Here is a 16,827-nt window from a genome sequence, read left to right as displayed (position 1 = left end):
CAAAAAGATAGCAATGCTGGAAGTAATCAAGAAAATAAAAAAATAAATTGGCTAGGACACAAAGTAAAAAGGAACTGCCTGGTAAAAGATTCACTGTAAGAAATGGTTATCAGAGAAAGGGTCTGAGGAGGAAGAAGGTATCGATTGATAGATAATATTAAATTAAGTAGATTCTCTTTTCAAAAGCCTGGAGGTTGCAGTGGTAAAACTGCTCAGAGAACAATGAATGAATGAAAGTTTCCACTACATCCCAAGAAGCGTAAAGCAGAAAAAAGAAATCAGTGGTGCATGAGATTTTAACCAGTGATCTGTAGATAGGATGACCAGACACATACATTTAAAAAAGAGGACAGAGCATGGCGAAAAAGGAGGACATCGCAAAAAATGGCTATATATTTACCATTACTCATAATTTAATCAATATACAAAAATCTTACCAACATTTTGCTCACAGATACTTTTCAGAAGATCTCTTCAATAACTTCCTCTTACCTTTAAGCAAAGAAAGTAATCTCCTAATCTGTTATTTAACAAATGACAAAGAATATCTATAATTTGAAGCACAGAATTTTACTCCTTTTCTAATTCTTGGACATTAGACTGAAATATCCCCACAAGTGAATGCAAATGTAACAAGGAAGATTCGCTTAACTTATTTCGAAAAGCCAAATTAAAATTTTAGTTAGTTTAGATTGGGTAGAGACTCTTTCAACACCAGGGGAAAGTGGCAGCCACCTTACACTTTACCCCATATTCGTTTCTTCCATCCTTTAAAGCTGGATATTTTCTTGCAATATCATTGTTGAATTTACACTTTCGCTTCGTTATTTCATGAAAGTAAATATTACTAAATCAAAATTCTCACTACAAGTTTCTGTATTGCGTATGTATAACTCGAAAAGGAACGGGCCGACCTCTGTGGTGGAGTGGTTAGAAAACCATGCCACAACGCCAGAGGCCTCGGTTTCGAATCACGGCCTGGGCATGGGTGTTCCTTGCGAGTGTCCTTCATCAAAATCATCATATCATCGCTCATACTCATCTTCGCGATTAGCCAAAAGTGGCAGAAAAATTAAGTAAAATAAACCAAATCAATCAACCCAAAAGGAACTGTACAGACTGTGTGTCTCAGCGCTTAATACTAATGACCGGGGTACGGAAATTTGCCTATGTGCCTTTTCCATTCCTTTGTAGTAAAACATAGGCTTTCATGTTTAAACTTTAAAGTTCGTTTCATGAAGTTTCTATTCCGAAAATACATTTTTATAGTGCCTATAAATTCCTATTTTGCTTAATCGTGGGAAAAAATTGATATTCTGCAATTTTGCATACTTCAGCTTTTTTACGTGCCTTGGCTTTCCCTATATTGAAAGGTATAAGGCTTTGTTGATGTTGTACTGACTGAAATCAGGAATTCGCTAGATTTGATGGTCTGAATTGGAACATTGTTTTAATTTTTTTTTTGTTACAATGGTGCAAATTGTTTTTTCATCATTTGCTCAAATTCGGTCGTTAGCACAAGCTCTTTTTGTGAGAATTACTTTAACTGACGATTCCCCGCAAATGTGAATTTCCATCAAAAGAGTACTATAGTATGTTAATCGTTAGCGCACTTTTATGTATAAACTGAAGTGCTAATACAGTATAACTGTCATTGTAAGAAGAACATTTAAATAAGTTCACATCCATTGCCTATTTTAATGTATATTTTTAAAAATTTTAGGGTACCTTTTCTTAGTTTATGGCACCTATTTCAGAGGTTTTTAGTGCCTTAAATACGCACCCTACTAATGACTCAGTTGGAAAAGTGATCGTGTTGAGCTCCCAGATGCTATGTGAGCATTGCTCAAATACTTAACGTGCCCCGAGTGAAGCATTCTGTATGCAGCACATTTTCTACAGTCAATGCTATACTCTTTCCAAAAAAGGAGGACATTTACCCATTTCTAAAAAATCTGCCCGGACGCCGGACAAACACCTAAAAAAGGAGGACATGAGCGGATAGAAGAGGACGTCTGGTCACCCTATCTGTAGATAACTAATTCAGATCTTTACTGCTTCTCCAGCACCCTGCACAAATGTGATGTGGTGACATTCTCTCTTAAGTAGTAATAAGGAACCTCAAGCTCTTAATTTGAACTACTGTTTCTCATGCTTTCTTTACAGCTATAATTAACTTGGGGGTTTGCAACTCAAAAACTAGATTTCTGTGGAAAGTTATTCTCACACATCTTTCATATTTTAAATGTGAACTGTCAGGGTTACATGTTCCTGACAATTTCTCATTCCTGAGCAATACTTCCAGATTTGAGCACAGGCATTTAGTTTCTGGACATACATTGCAGTCACGGAAAGTTCTGGGTTATAAAAAAATTATTAAAGTTCAGTGTTTTTGTTACAACCCAGAGATATCCATGATTGCTCATATAACTGTAGTAGACTAATCGAAATAAATCCAATTCTAGGATTTTAAAAGAAAAACATCATGTTTCTATGAATATTTTACATGTAGAAAATAAAGATTTCCAATACAATTTTACATAAAAATTGATGTGCAACAAAATTGAGGGTGATATTTTCTTTTCGTTTACATTTGTAGCTATCCCACATCTGCAACAAAATGACGATCAATTAACTTTTTCTTTCAGCAATATGAACATGGAAATCAAAATGTTAAGTTCAGAAGATTAGAATTGAATATGCTACCAAATTATTTTTATTTTGAGCATCTTTGTGTACCTTATAAATTATATATACAAGGTATGTACTGAAAGTAATTAGCCAAGTGATATTACTCAAAGTCAGAAACCACTATTTTTATTCTACCTATGGCAATACATAATTTGTACCTTCTTGTTACATTTCCATCTAACATTCGAATCAGTCAACTCATTTGAGCCACCGTAATGGAAACTGGAAAATGACACTCTTGTAGAAGTCCATTTCGGCATGACGTAACCACCAATAAACCTCATCCTTCACAACGTCATTGTTGTCAAACTTGGTACCCCGAATGCTGTTCTTCAAGGGAGCAAACAAGTGAAAGTTTGACAGGGGTAGGTCTGGGTTGTAGAGAGGGTGGGGCATTAGCTCCCATCCCATCTTTTCAATTTTCTGTACTGTAAGCCCAGCTGAATGGCGACAGGCATTGTCATGTTACAAAATGACATTGTGCTTGTGATAATTAAGGGTCTTTATGATACCCTGTGTTCATTGTTCAGATAATGTGCAATTTCTCGTGCAGTTGTTCTGTAACTTTGAATAAGGCCATCAATCCGGTCTGTGTTGTTGCACGTGGAAGCTGTTTTAAGTATGCCACTACGAGGCTTATCAACAATGTCTGTGTTCCATCTCTAAAATCAGTGGCGATTTCTCTGGGTGTGTAAGTCGTGTGTCAACGCCCAAAGGAAAATGAAATAAAGAAGAAAGTATCTGTACTTTTATAAATTACAACTTTGAGCATTTTTCCTTAATTGTCAATTTCGAGCACCCAGTAATTTTCAAATGCAGCACAGCATGCAGTGCTTGTCAGACAGGCAGATCGGTCTGGGCCGGGCAGGATGTTGGTGAGGAAATGCAACGTCTTACCACTGCCAACACATAGAATGACCGCACATGGTTAGCTTCTCAAGGCATTGTATTCAACCGAAGATTTGGTTTTCATTCACCCCACGTTGTTTTGCTCTTTATTGTTGTGCATTATTTTTTAAACGTGTGGTGTGATGTGATTATTTTAAGATGGAGAATAGTGAAAGTGTTGTGCAAAAGTATTTAAATAATTCCTTTTCTTCGCTTTCATATTCAGAGAAGAAACAAGTAATTGACAATGGTCGACCATGTCTGAATCTCATGATGTCAACATGTGTTAAAGGAAAAAAGTGGTGCTGGAAAAGGTTTTGAGAGACATTTTCAAAAATAACTCTATTCATATTTTGTGCTTGCGCACAAGGCAAGAAGGCATACCGGACAACGGAGAGTGTGTTTTTTAACGTTTGAAGTTTTTAAAGTTTGGCTTTTAACACGTAATGGGGTTTTATGATGAAAGAATTGGGCGTGAAAGTTCTATCAAAACAGTGGAAAGTTTTTAGCAACCCTTTTCACCATAGTGAAAACTCTCTCCTTACTCCTTGTTTAACACCAAGTTGATGTGGCAGAATGCGATAGCGCTAGCCAAGGAAAGAATCTGAAGAAGGGAGCAGGTAACTCCCGAAACATTGTTACTCACAAATTGTAAGTATACTGTTTTTGGTATTTTATTAAATACATAATTTGTTAAAGAACTCTATGAAATTTCAGACTGCCTTTGCAGGTGTGATGTGGTGAATAAATTTTACTGTTGGACATGTTTATTATTCTCGACTAAAAAAAGTGTTTGGAATTATGAAGGAGGAGGTAAACAGAAGAGGACAAATGGGTGGTGGACTATATCAAAGTGTTCGAAGATTAATATGGAACAGGGATGTATCTATGAAATGCAAGAAGGTAGATCTATAAACCGCAAAACCCCACAGTGGGGGATGAACAAGCCTTTAGAGGGCCCTTGCTATGCCCTGCACTTACTCAAATTTGAGTAAGTGAAACAATATGATGCCAGGGTTACCGGGATCAAATCCTGGCCTGGGCATGGATGTTTATGAGTGTCCATTCATCAATTTCATCATATCATCGCTCATCCCCATCTTCGCAAATTAGACAAAAGTGGCACAAAAAGCGAAATAAAATAAAGCAAGTCAATCAATCAATCAATCGATCAATAAACATAGTAATTTGTCCAGCACCTCAGAGCAGAGAAGAAAAGACCAGCTAAGTAATGTAAGGTGAAAGGATTTGTTATTCATTTTAAGTTGCCTAGCATGCAGTAGTTTTTGGTTAATAACTTATGTTAATGCTCCATACCACAAACTAAATATTAATTTCTTTCTATCCTGAGTGTTCTTCTCTATCTCTGTGGTATGGGACTACTAGTTGATGTACACATGAATTAAGAGTTGAAGTGGGTCTTACTGTAGATGTCCAACACGGCGGAGAAAGGGACGAAAAATATGAAGGTAATTCAGCGGTTCTTCAACTCTGGTCCGCAGAACCCTCTCAGGGGGTCTGCAAAACCCTCCCAGTGTTCCACAAAGGTTCGGAAAAATACTACAACAAGAGCATTTACTTTTTAATGCTAAGAATGAATTATGAGAGAACAAAATTATACAAATTTACAGTGCCTATTTACTGAGTGATCTCTGAAGGGGGTTCCATGGTCTAGGAAAGTTCAAGAACCACTGAGGTAATTGATTTTAGCAGGAACGAAAATCTGGACACATTCTGGTTTGACCTCTCCATGTTACATGTGTGGATATATACTTCATGGAACTGAATGGAAATCAAAGCATGGCAAGTGCGTTGAAAGGCATACAAACATCTGATGACAAAAAAGGAAAGAAGCATACAATCTTATCTGAAGAAGGAATTAGACATCATTGAAGACAAACCGAGGCAAGGGGAAAGTGGAATGTCTTGGAAATACCAAGAGAAGGCCATCTCCACACCCCAGCAACCAATGGCACAGATCACTCAGAGGAAGATGCTTCAAAAGAATGTATTAGACTTCCTTAAACTCCCTTTCAGTTGCTGGTTGATGGTGAAACCAATTCAGACTGAAATTGCAAATACTTTGAAAAACGCATAAGACATGGTTTACTGTATTGTGAGTGCAATTGGCATTAAAATATCATAATATTATCCAATATTGTTTTCTTTCCCTAAAATGATAGAATATGCAAACAAATCTGCATTCAAGGGTCACAGACCAAAAATATGAATTTTGACCAGGTTTTCCATGCATCAAGACCACTGTGCGTGGTAATAAATGATGAACTTATGAGAGATGTTGGACAAACATGATACAAGCTATGACACAAATGGTTATACACTAACTACTCCATTATGGAAACTGGCTTCACACATATTCCACTATCCACAGCCTACAATTACCATTTTATAATGATAAATACTAATTGCAAAAACTATAAACGAGGCCTCAATGATGTACATTTTCTCCAAAATTAAAGCAACATGAATACATGTAGTTAACAGACGAGGTGGATGAAGTACATAAATAATAGCTCAAGATTTTACTGAAATATTTAATAACATCTCAAACATATAATACAGGAAACAAAGAAAACGAAATAATTTCAAATTAAACAAACTGATATATCTAACAAACTTGTGTTAAAGAAAAAGTTTAATTCTACACAAACATTTTTTTTAATAAGTTCATACAGAGTGAAGTATCTACTTAGAAAGATGAAAAATAACAGAAATTGACTTATTAAAAACCTAGTTCGTGGTTTTTGTATAAAAACTTTTTGCCAGGGTGATTTTATCAAAAACATAATAAAGTACGCAAACTAAACTGCCATGTCAGAGAGTAGAAATTATTATATCAATATATACAACAATAATTTGTAAAAATAAACCTATAAAAAATAAGAAGAATGAAAATAAAAACAATAAATGATAACTGTAAATTCTTGATATCTTACAGATAAATGTTCTTCATTTCTTACACCTGCATGTCAGTTTCATCATTAGTGAAACAGCTGCTGCCTTGACATTCAGAAATTTTATCACTTGCAGCAGATCATAAAGTATTGTCTATTTAGGGGAATGATGTTCTCCACTTAAATTTTGAATTACTTCTTATGATCATTATGTTGTCCACACTGCTGGTACATACCCTGACTCAAAGATTGGATAAAACAAATTTTACTCTGGAAAAGAGTCCCTCGACACTAACTTGGGTTGCAGGCACAGCCAGTACCACCATGGCAAGAGAGTGTAATTCGGGCATTGCAGCGTTCCTTGCTTCCCAGTATGAGAGAATAGTCGAGGAGAAGCAATGAACAATTTGAGGAAGGGCAGGACATTTATTTTAGCAGTTCCTCCAGCTGCAGCAACCAGATGAATATCAAACTCTCTGAGCAACAGCTCCAATTCATCGACAGTTTCTTCACCACAGTTTGAGTGAGTCCTCATCGACTGGCCTTCAGTTCCAACTTCTCCAGGGTTAATATCTACTTCTTGTGCATCCACCTATTCAACCCAAATCCAAACTTTAAGGAAATGCATCTCTGCTTGTCGGAGACGTGTTTCAGGTCCAAGGCTGATGAAACATGCATCCATGTATACAGCAGGTGCAAAAGCTGGATTATTGAAGAATTTCTCCTCCCTTAGTTCCATTTTGCTTAACAGAATGCACACTACCCTAGAATAATTCCTAGACATATAGATATCCACATACGTTTGCACTGGTGCTCCAAAGCCCCTTTTTGTCCCCTCCCACATTGGGATATGGATTAGTGTGCCACTTTGTAACTACTAAAACTGATGTTTCTAGATCATATACCATCTAATAGTAAATTTAGTCTCCTTCACTACAACTGCCACTACATGGGCATTAAGAGGAACACACAAGAACAAAGTGGAGAAGTAAAGCAGTAAATACGAGGCGCATGTCAAAAAAAAGGGCCGATATTTTTTAAAAAACAAGAAAATGATAGGAGAAGAAATTTATTGTGATTGAAAAACAAGTACATACCTTGGCTATTTTTCGACGTAGTCACCATTAACCTTCAGACATTTCTGATAGCAAGGCACAAGCTTCCGTATACCCTCTGCGTAAAAATCTGCCACCTGAGAGTGCACCCAGTCCAGAACTGATGTCTTGAGCACGTCACTGTCGTTGAAACGCTTCGATGCAAGCCACTTTTTCAGGTGAAGAAAAAGTAAGAAATTGCTGGGGGCAAGGTTGGGGCTGTAAGGGGGATGATTGAATAGTTCCCATCGAAATCTTTCAATTGTCTCAACAGTACGAGCAGCTGTGTGTGGGCGGGCGTTGTCATGGATCAGAAAAATTCCAGAGTGTAGCATTCCTCTCGGCCGATTTTGGATGGCACGTCACAGATTATTTAGTGTTTCGCAACACATCTCTACTGTAAATGTTCATCCTGGTTCCAAGAATTCCACAAAAATCACACCCTTTTGGTCCCAAAATACAGTTGCCATGATTTTGTGAACTGATGGTGTTTGTTTGAATTTCTTCGCTTTAGGAGAACCAGAGTGTCACCATTGCATTGACTGATGTTTTTGACTCCCCAGTGGCATATGATATCCATGTTTAATCCCCCATCACTATGTGCGAAAAGAGGTCATCCCCATCCTCCATGCAGCGGGCCAAAAAATCACGTGCAACTGTCCTTCTTTGCTCTTCGTGAGCGTCTGTCAGCATTTTTGGTACCCACTTCGCACACAGTTTGTGATGCCCCAGGTTGTCAGTCACAATTTGATGCACTGTTTTTGCAGACATTTCTGGAAATTCTTTGGCGAGTTCAGATATTGTGAACCAGTGATTGGAACGCACTTTCTCTTTAACGCGTTCCACCAGATCGTCCGTCTGAACACTAGGCCTTCCGCTATGCTCATCGTCATGGACATCTGAACGCCCTTCTCAAAAGTCTCTGCACCATTGCCTGACCTTCCCTTCACTCATCACTGTTGGTCCATAAATGGCACACAATTCCCGATGGATGTCAGCTGCATTCTGTTCTTTGGCATTCAGAAATCGTATGACAGATCTCACTTCACATTTGGCGGGATTTTGTATTATGGCAGCCATTTCACCTTACTGCTACTCACAAGTAATGCAACCCCACTCTGATGCTTCTATCTCTGTTGCAAGCACAGAATACTAGGGCATGCTCCTGCGCATGCTCAACTTAATCAGTGTTGCCAACCCTACGTAAAAAATTATCTGCCCTTTTTCTTGACATTGACATCAAATAATGTTAAATAAAATTTAGTTTAAAGTAAAGAATATACATAATATCAATATAAAGAGTACTTAGTTAAGTAGAGAAAAATATTTTTAAAAATTGCTCCTTGCAACATCTAATGAATTTCAGTTATGGAACAGGGTAACTTGTGACTTCATATGGCCAGAGAGATTCCTGAAATAGAGGGAAATAAATTAATGCATAAACAATATTAAAGTTCACAAATTTACTGTTACAATGAGTTGTGATAATATGAGAATGATAATATCTGAGCATAAATTGGGCATAAAGAAAAACAAACTTTCAATCAAGGGGTGCTGGGTTTGATCTCTGGTGAAAGCACCATAGGGTAAAGTGAAATTTTTTGTCAAATTTTGGTAACAGGTAGTGCTCAAAAAATACCTTTTCACTCTCTTAAACATATAAAAAATCATAAATATAGGGTCCGACCTGGTTCATAAAAAGTAATTCAAAACCAATGTGGAATCACCCAATAGAATTATAGTAAAGTAGGAATGGACCGATATGGAATTTTGGCTGATACTGATAAAGTACTCATAAAATTTTTACCGATAACCAATATTCTACCAATGAGATATAAAATTTCAAATGGTTCATTGATCCCTTAATAAATCTATATTACCAGATGAACCAAGTTTTTGGAATGCAAAAGAAGCTGCATGTTTTCACATGAACATAAAAAAAGTAAGGAATGGAAATTGTGTGTTCGCTTCCACAAAAATTACAACAAAATGACACAATATTGCACTAAATTATAAGATACTCATAGATATATATATATATATATATATATATATATATATATATATATATATATATATATAGATTGGTAAAATTATCGGTAATTTTACCAATAAACTGATGTGCCTATATATTGATAGAGTTCCGATTAATCTGTCCTATCCCTATGACAAAGAGAAATAATAATAATTTCACTACATATATAATTGTAGGCAACAGAGAATACTTAGCAAAAATAAGTATCTTGAATCTAGCATTTTTTCTATGGAAGTAAAAAATAAAATTACTAAACTCCTGTAGACCTATTAGATCAAAGTCATGGAAAATGACAACAGAGGGGTGTGCTTTCTGTGTCTGTTAGAGAAATGAGCTTTGAAGGATTTATCAACCAGTGAAAGAAGATCCACTGAGAGTAATAAATAATAAAGAACTAGAAAAAACACCAAACTGAGACGTTACAGTAAGGTTTGTGAAATTATGATGACTGGCCCAGTTAGGAGAGATGGAACTTAGACTGAAGAAAGACTGCAGAAAAAGTGTTAATGGGAATATATGGAAAAATAGAGGGGGAAGGGCAAATTTTCTCTCTAGTTTTGTTTCTTCTTTGTGTGTATCTTACAATGTAACAATCACATGCAGTCTATTGAACACCAATTATGCTTTCTATATATAAGTATTTTTAAATATGACATCACACTGGATATAATTTATGTAATGTTTATAGAATAGTTAGCATTTTCTACCCATGTGCAGTCATTTACAAGTTAATTCTTTTTAATAATGAATCCTAGTGAAATATTATTGATAATCATTTTACTCTGACAACAATGCTGATAGTTTTATCAATTCCTGCTCATACCAAACTTGAATGTTGTAGTAACTAAAATGTTTCAAAAGGTATCATGTTGGAGCCATGCCATATACATCTCCAGTTCTTTGTTTTAACCCTGTAAGGATGGTTGTGACCACAGGTATCCAAAAGAAAGTGTCGTCTTGAGGATGGCTGGGATCACCCCTGTCCAAGCACCATGTAATGACATTTAACACATTAATTTTTGAAAACCAGAGATTATATTTAAGTTCTGTTTTGTCTTTTTTTGTTCATTTGTGCACATATTAAGGTATGGCATACTTTAATGTCAATATAAGACTATTCAAAGTTTGGTAAAAAGCATGTTTTATTTATTTTGGTAAAGAATTTTAAAGTGCTGGCTTTTCAAATGCATGCAAATGTTTTTTTCTTTTTTAAATTCACAGATTGAAAACTGTTCGCTGTAGAGAGTTGAACTTTGTTTTATTTGGTTTGAATAGCTAGAACTTTCACAAGAGATACAATGTTAACATTCCATCTCAATACAGATGCAATTAGAAGTAGAAGAAGAAAAAGGTAATTTGTTCAAGAAGTCCATTTTCAGGGCAACCCCGAAAAAAATAGAAAAATTCCAAAATTTAGTACTACTATGTTGAAAACTGTCCCCTTATGTTATTGTAAAAGAAATAATATATATTATGCAATAGAAAAAGAATAGTATTTTCATCTATTCATAAGTTTTGTGCAATATCTGTGAAAAATGGTATCATTTCTCAAAGTGTTCTAGTGTTAGTGAGGACAATATACCAGAAAATGTGTGTGTGACTTGCATGAACAATCAGAAAGAGTGACAAAAGAAAGTGCACAATGTGATGATTATAATATTCAGAAAGAAGACTATGAAAGTATAAATATAAATATTATGGAGGAATTAGAGTCATTACGAACAATAAATCAAATCCTCCAAAAACAATTAGAGGGCAAAGGCATAGAATCTGAGGACCTATACAAGTATAGTTCTAGTAAAGACTGGAGAACTCTAGCGGGTATGCCAAATTTTAATGTAAGCAATACATGGACATCTGTAATAAAGAACAAGGTAAGATGTAAGAGCCCCATTAAGGAAAATTCCATCAACATCCAATCACGAAACCATTTCGAGGTACTTCAAGATGTGTCCTTCGTATGTGAAGAAACAAACAGTTTAAAGTGCAAGGCGGACTCTCATAGTACAAAGAGCATTTCCGTTGGTAGAAATTCTTTGAGGAACACAAGTTACAAGGGGAAAATATGCCTGTATACTGATAGTCAAGGAAGGAATGTAGCTACGCAACTACAAAATCAATTAAGTAACTCAATATTCAGTATGGTGAAACCTGGTGCGACTTTCAAGGAAGCCACAATGGAGGTGTCTCAAGAAAACCAGCAATTATGCTCAAGGGATCTCGTGGTTTTCCTAATAGGAACAAATGACATTGCTAGAAATGAAGCAAGTGTGTTTATTAGAATTTTGAGGAGACAATTACAACTTCTCCTGCACACGAATGACTTCTCTTCACAGTGCCTCACCGGTATGATCTCCTACCTTGGTCATGTGTAAATAAAGAAATAGATCGTGTGAATCAAGAAATTTATAAATTTAGAAAATATTTCAAAAATGTAAGTGTTGTCGACATAAGTTTGATAGGTAGAAGGTTTTTACACTAGCCACAGACTTCACCTTAATAGTCTAGGTAAGAAATATGTCTGTTATGAAATACAGAAGGTAAGCAATAAAATATTTGCAAATATGTACAAAGAAATAATACCAATCAACTGGTATGAAGAGGGAAACCCTCTTGTATACCTGACTCCATAAAAAACTCTGCTTCAATGTGGAGCCAGGTCAAACAATCAAATCTAACGAAACCACTTCAAATAGTAATAGTGGTAAAAAACAAATTTCACAGCCTGAAAGTGCAACTAATTTAGTACTTTTTCACATAAATCTACAATCTATTAGAAATAGTTTACCAGAATCGGAACTTTTTTGAATGCTTTTTCTTGTCATACTTTTTCTGTTAATGAACACTGGTTGGTTAATGATGAAATAGATATATACATTCACTCAAATTACAAGTTAGCTAGTATTTTTTCTAGAAACTCCCTGATCCATGGAGGTGCTGGTATTTATGTATGACTCAATTTTAATAACGAGTATCAACCATTAGATATACATCACTTATGTATTGAAGGAGTATTCGAAGCTATCGGTATTGTATTTAATAGTTTGAAAGTGGTGGTCATATCCATATACCGCATTCCTAATTCAGATTTAAATATGTTTTTGTTACAATGGGAAAAACTTACAAGGTTCATTGATAAGTACAAACAATTTGATGTTGTTTACATGGGGGATATAAATATAAATGTTCTAATCGATAATGCTGTAAAGAAATTATTTTGTGATACTCTCAGGTCTATGATTATTATAATGCTAATGATCAAGTAACTAGAATGAAATCTTGCATTGATAATGTGATCACTAATGTAAACAGAAATATGATATCCTGTGGAACAATTGAACCCTGTTTATCGGACCACAGCAGCCTGTGGCTTATTTTACCCATTTTAATTTATACCACACCTCCCACCACAAAAACTATGAGTTTTAGATTGCTTGGTCAAACTAATATCAGAAACCTTAGAGATAGCCTTAATGAAATAAATTTCTATGAATTGTTAAGTGCTTGTAATAATTTGACTGAAGCATGGAACAAATTTACACATACTTACACATACAATTGTCGATATTTATAATTTATATTTATAAAATATAGAACTATTAGCACTGGTAAGAAAAAAATGAGAACACATCTAACATGGTTCACTCCTAAATCAGCAAACCTTAGAGCTATTATGCTCAGACTACACGATAATGCTAAAAATGGTGTTAAAAATTGAATTATAATGAGATTAAAAGAAAAAATAGAAAGGAAATAAAATTAGCTAAGATAAAAGTGAATGAAGGCAAGTAATAAATGCAAATCTGCCTGGTCAATAATCATAAAGGAAATTAAGATAACGGACGAAACAAAGTTGCCAAGTATCACACCCAATGAGTTTAATAGTTTCTTTATAAACCATCAAGGACATTTAAACAAAATTCATTTGAACTATGAAGACAATGTCAACAATGACCTTAATGGCTTTCCACAATTTAATCATATAAACTTAAAGTGGGTACAGATTAGTATAGCCTAATATTAGTATATAGATTAGTATAATTATTGTGTCAAAAATGAAAAATTCCTATAGTGAACCTTTATTATAAAGTATATAATTGACATAATAGCTCTTCCAATTACATATCTTATTAATTAGACATTAAATGATGGTATTTTTCCTGATAGCCTGTATAGAAAAGCAATTGACCCCTAATTTTGAACAGAATTCACACGTTGGATTCAGATCAGATTTATCTTCTAATAATGTGGTAAATGAGACAATTAATGGTATCGAGTCTGGCTCATATACATGTGCTACTTTGATAGATTTTAGTAAGGCCTTTGATACAGTTGCATATGAAATCTTGTTTTAAAAACTACAGTATAATGGAATAAATGATATTGAACTATCCCTTCTTAAGTCTTATCTCACTAATCGGCGACAGATAGTAAAATTTAATAATAAGAAATCTGATGAGCTAGACGTTTTGTCTGGTGTCCCCCATGGATCAGTATTAGGTCCGTTCTTGTTTTTAGTTTATATGAATGAACTACTCAATTGCCAACCTTATAAAACAGCTGTCTATGCTGATGACACTACTTTTATTACAAATGATCATAGTATTCTTAACCTTAGCATCAAAAATAAATACATGTTAAATGCTTCCTCTTTATGGTTTAAAACAAATAGCTTGGTGTTAAATACGACAAAAACAGAAACTCACTTTTTCTACCTAAATAACCCACCATGCACCTTAAATAATCAGGATTATGTAAAATCTTGGCATATATTTAGATACAAAATTAAACTGGTCAGTTTATACCCAGGAACTATGTAAGAAACTTGCCCTTGTCTTATATGTATTGCGGAAATTAAAAAGGTCTGTAAGTGAGGAAATGATTTCTGTGTACTATGCTCTTTTCCATTCACACTTACTCTATGGTATTTTACTATGGAGAAACTTACAGGTGCAAAGGAAGTCTTTGAATGGCAAAAGAAGGCTATACGTTGTATTAAAGGAGTACATGATATGGAGTCATGTAGGGAAATCTTTAAAGAATACCGTATTATGACAGTGCCCTCTATAAATATTTATCATAGTTTAATGTACATAAAGGAAAACCTCCCCAGTTTTAGGTTGCGATCTAACGTACATGACTATAATACAAGGCACAATCTGAATATAGAAATGCTGTACACTAGATTATACAAGACTCAGCAAAATTTTAAACATAATGGAATGAAACTATTCAATTTGCTACCAGCTTCTATATGTAATTTGGAAAACAAGCAGTTTGCTAAACACATTAATAATATATTATTACGATATTGTATATATATTGTCACGGAATTTGAAGAACACTTCCGTCATGGCCTATAAAATGTAAATGTCTACTGATAATGCTTCACAGAGCTGTAAATGGGTTAGTAGACATGGCTTGTATTGCAATCAAATATAGAGTACCATTTTTCAATTACATTCGCTGTGAATAAAAACATGTTGTGTCTAATCACCAATAAAGTATTCTATTCTATTCTAGGCTATTAGTTCAAGCAAAGGGCATGTAACTTGGTTACTTGAATTTACTACCACACAACAACATTCTTTACGAAACTATTATTATTATTATTATTATTTTGCATTTTAAAAATCCAAAAAAATATATAACAATGATTTTCCTGAAAAAATGTATTTTTTTAAAATTTCATCCCACCCTGTTTGACTCTTACTTAGCATAGGGCACCAAAAACACTTTGCAACAATAGGACATATATCTATGCATGGTACCTACAACATTTATATAGCTTGCTGCTAGACTAAGCTACTTATCAGCCCGTATCATGCTTCTTTTTAGTATTGCACAAACATTTTTTTTTTTTTAACTATTGAACTTTTATCAACAAAACTTTGCATCTTTGTAGGACCTTAAGAGTACTACATTTTAGAGGTTTTTTTTTATTTACATTGGTTTATTGTGAGTCTCTTTTGTAAAATTTAAATTTTAAAATTGTGGATAATATATGGGATACCATAATATCATTTTCCAATAAGAGCATGATACATCAACAAAAAACTAAACAAAACCAACTGAAACTGTCTGGAGAGGCTCCTGTCCACTAATGGTTAAACTATTAAAAATGATCTTATGATATAATCAGAATATTAACAAAATTCATATGAATCAATATTGGTGTAGGAGTAATTACATTTCTTAGTTGGAAATGAACACACAGAAATTAGAAAATTAAATTTTCATTCTGCATAATTTCCATGAAAACTGGAGTGTGAAAAAATTAGTATTTTGAATACCTCATGGAATATCAAGACTCTGGAGAAATATCATCCTGTATTGGTGGTTACATTTGAAATTTTTCTTTCAGATAACAAAATCACTATGATTTACCTTACGAGCATGCATGACAAGATGTAAAAGAAAAAAAAAAAAAAGAATACATCTTGCAGTTTTCCAGGCAAAAATGAAGAGATTATCTTGAGTTAGCAACAACAAGAGTTTTATAATAACGTTTCTGAGCTTTTGAGAGCTAATGCCATTCTCATTTTCTGGAATTCAAGTACAACAGACAAGAGTCAAACCCCACCTTTTGGCACATACAGGTGACGTACAATGTAGAAATTTAAACAAAAATTTCAGGCTCAACAAGGACTTGAAATTGCATTATTCCATAAATTTCTACATAAGTTCACATGTAGTTTGTATTTGGAAATTTCAGTATAGCTGATGGGTAATCAGGTGTAGTGTGTTTTATCTGGTTTGACCTCTCAGCTGACTATCACCAGCCAAAACAAAAAAATACAAGCAAAGGAAAAAGACAACAAATAGAACAGTGCCACAAAGACCATATGATCCCCCCCAAAATACAGAAAGCCATTGTGCCATTGGGATCCATTGTCCATGCCATTAAATACCCTATACACAGGCTTGACAATTTCCTAACAGACCAGTTTCAGAGAAAAACTGACAAATGTGAACATCACGTGAAGAAACCGAAAGAATTTGGTATGATTGTACAGCATATCTGGTGACTTTTTGGCATAGTGTTGCTTTTCATCTATATGGCGCACACTTTTAGAAGGAGCATGAGGTCAGCCAATATGCAGTCAGTGCTATTCCACTGTTGCCAAACTAACTGCTAGCAGAAGGGAAAGACTGCAGAACAGCGGAGTACATATTTTCCAAAGTTAATAACACTTTTCTGTTT

The 16,827-nt window shown here is 34.6% G+C and overlaps 1 protein-coding gene across 2 annotated transcripts in view; it reads right to left on the bottom strand.

Moving 5' to 3' along the window:
• Nucleotides 1-6,172: 6,172 nt before the first annotated feature.
• Nucleotides 6,173-16,827, bottom strand: part of LOC145984133 (uncharacterized) — a 126,473-nt gene continuing 115,818 nt past the window's right edge. For both annotated transcript variants that reach the window (XM_083117573.1, XM_083117574.1), the window contains exon 7: nt 6,173-8,999. In XM_083117573.1, the coding sequence (XP_082973699.1) occupies nt 8,955-8,999 (45 nt within the window). In that variant the 3' untranslated portion in view covers nt 6,173-8,954. The remainder of the gene's footprint in view (nt 9,000-16,827) is intronic.

The sequence above is a fragment of the Lepisma saccharinum genome, chromosome 2 (genome assembly GCF_977018435.1).
Source record: "Lepisma saccharinum chromosome 2, izLepSacc3.1, whole genome shotgun sequence".
Lineage (NCBI taxonomy): Eukaryota > Metazoa > Arthropoda > Insecta > Zygentoma > Lepismatidae > Lepisma > Lepisma saccharinum.
The sequence above is the reverse complement of the archived record's forward strand: the minus strand, read 5'-3'. Positions and strand labels throughout refer to the sequence as shown.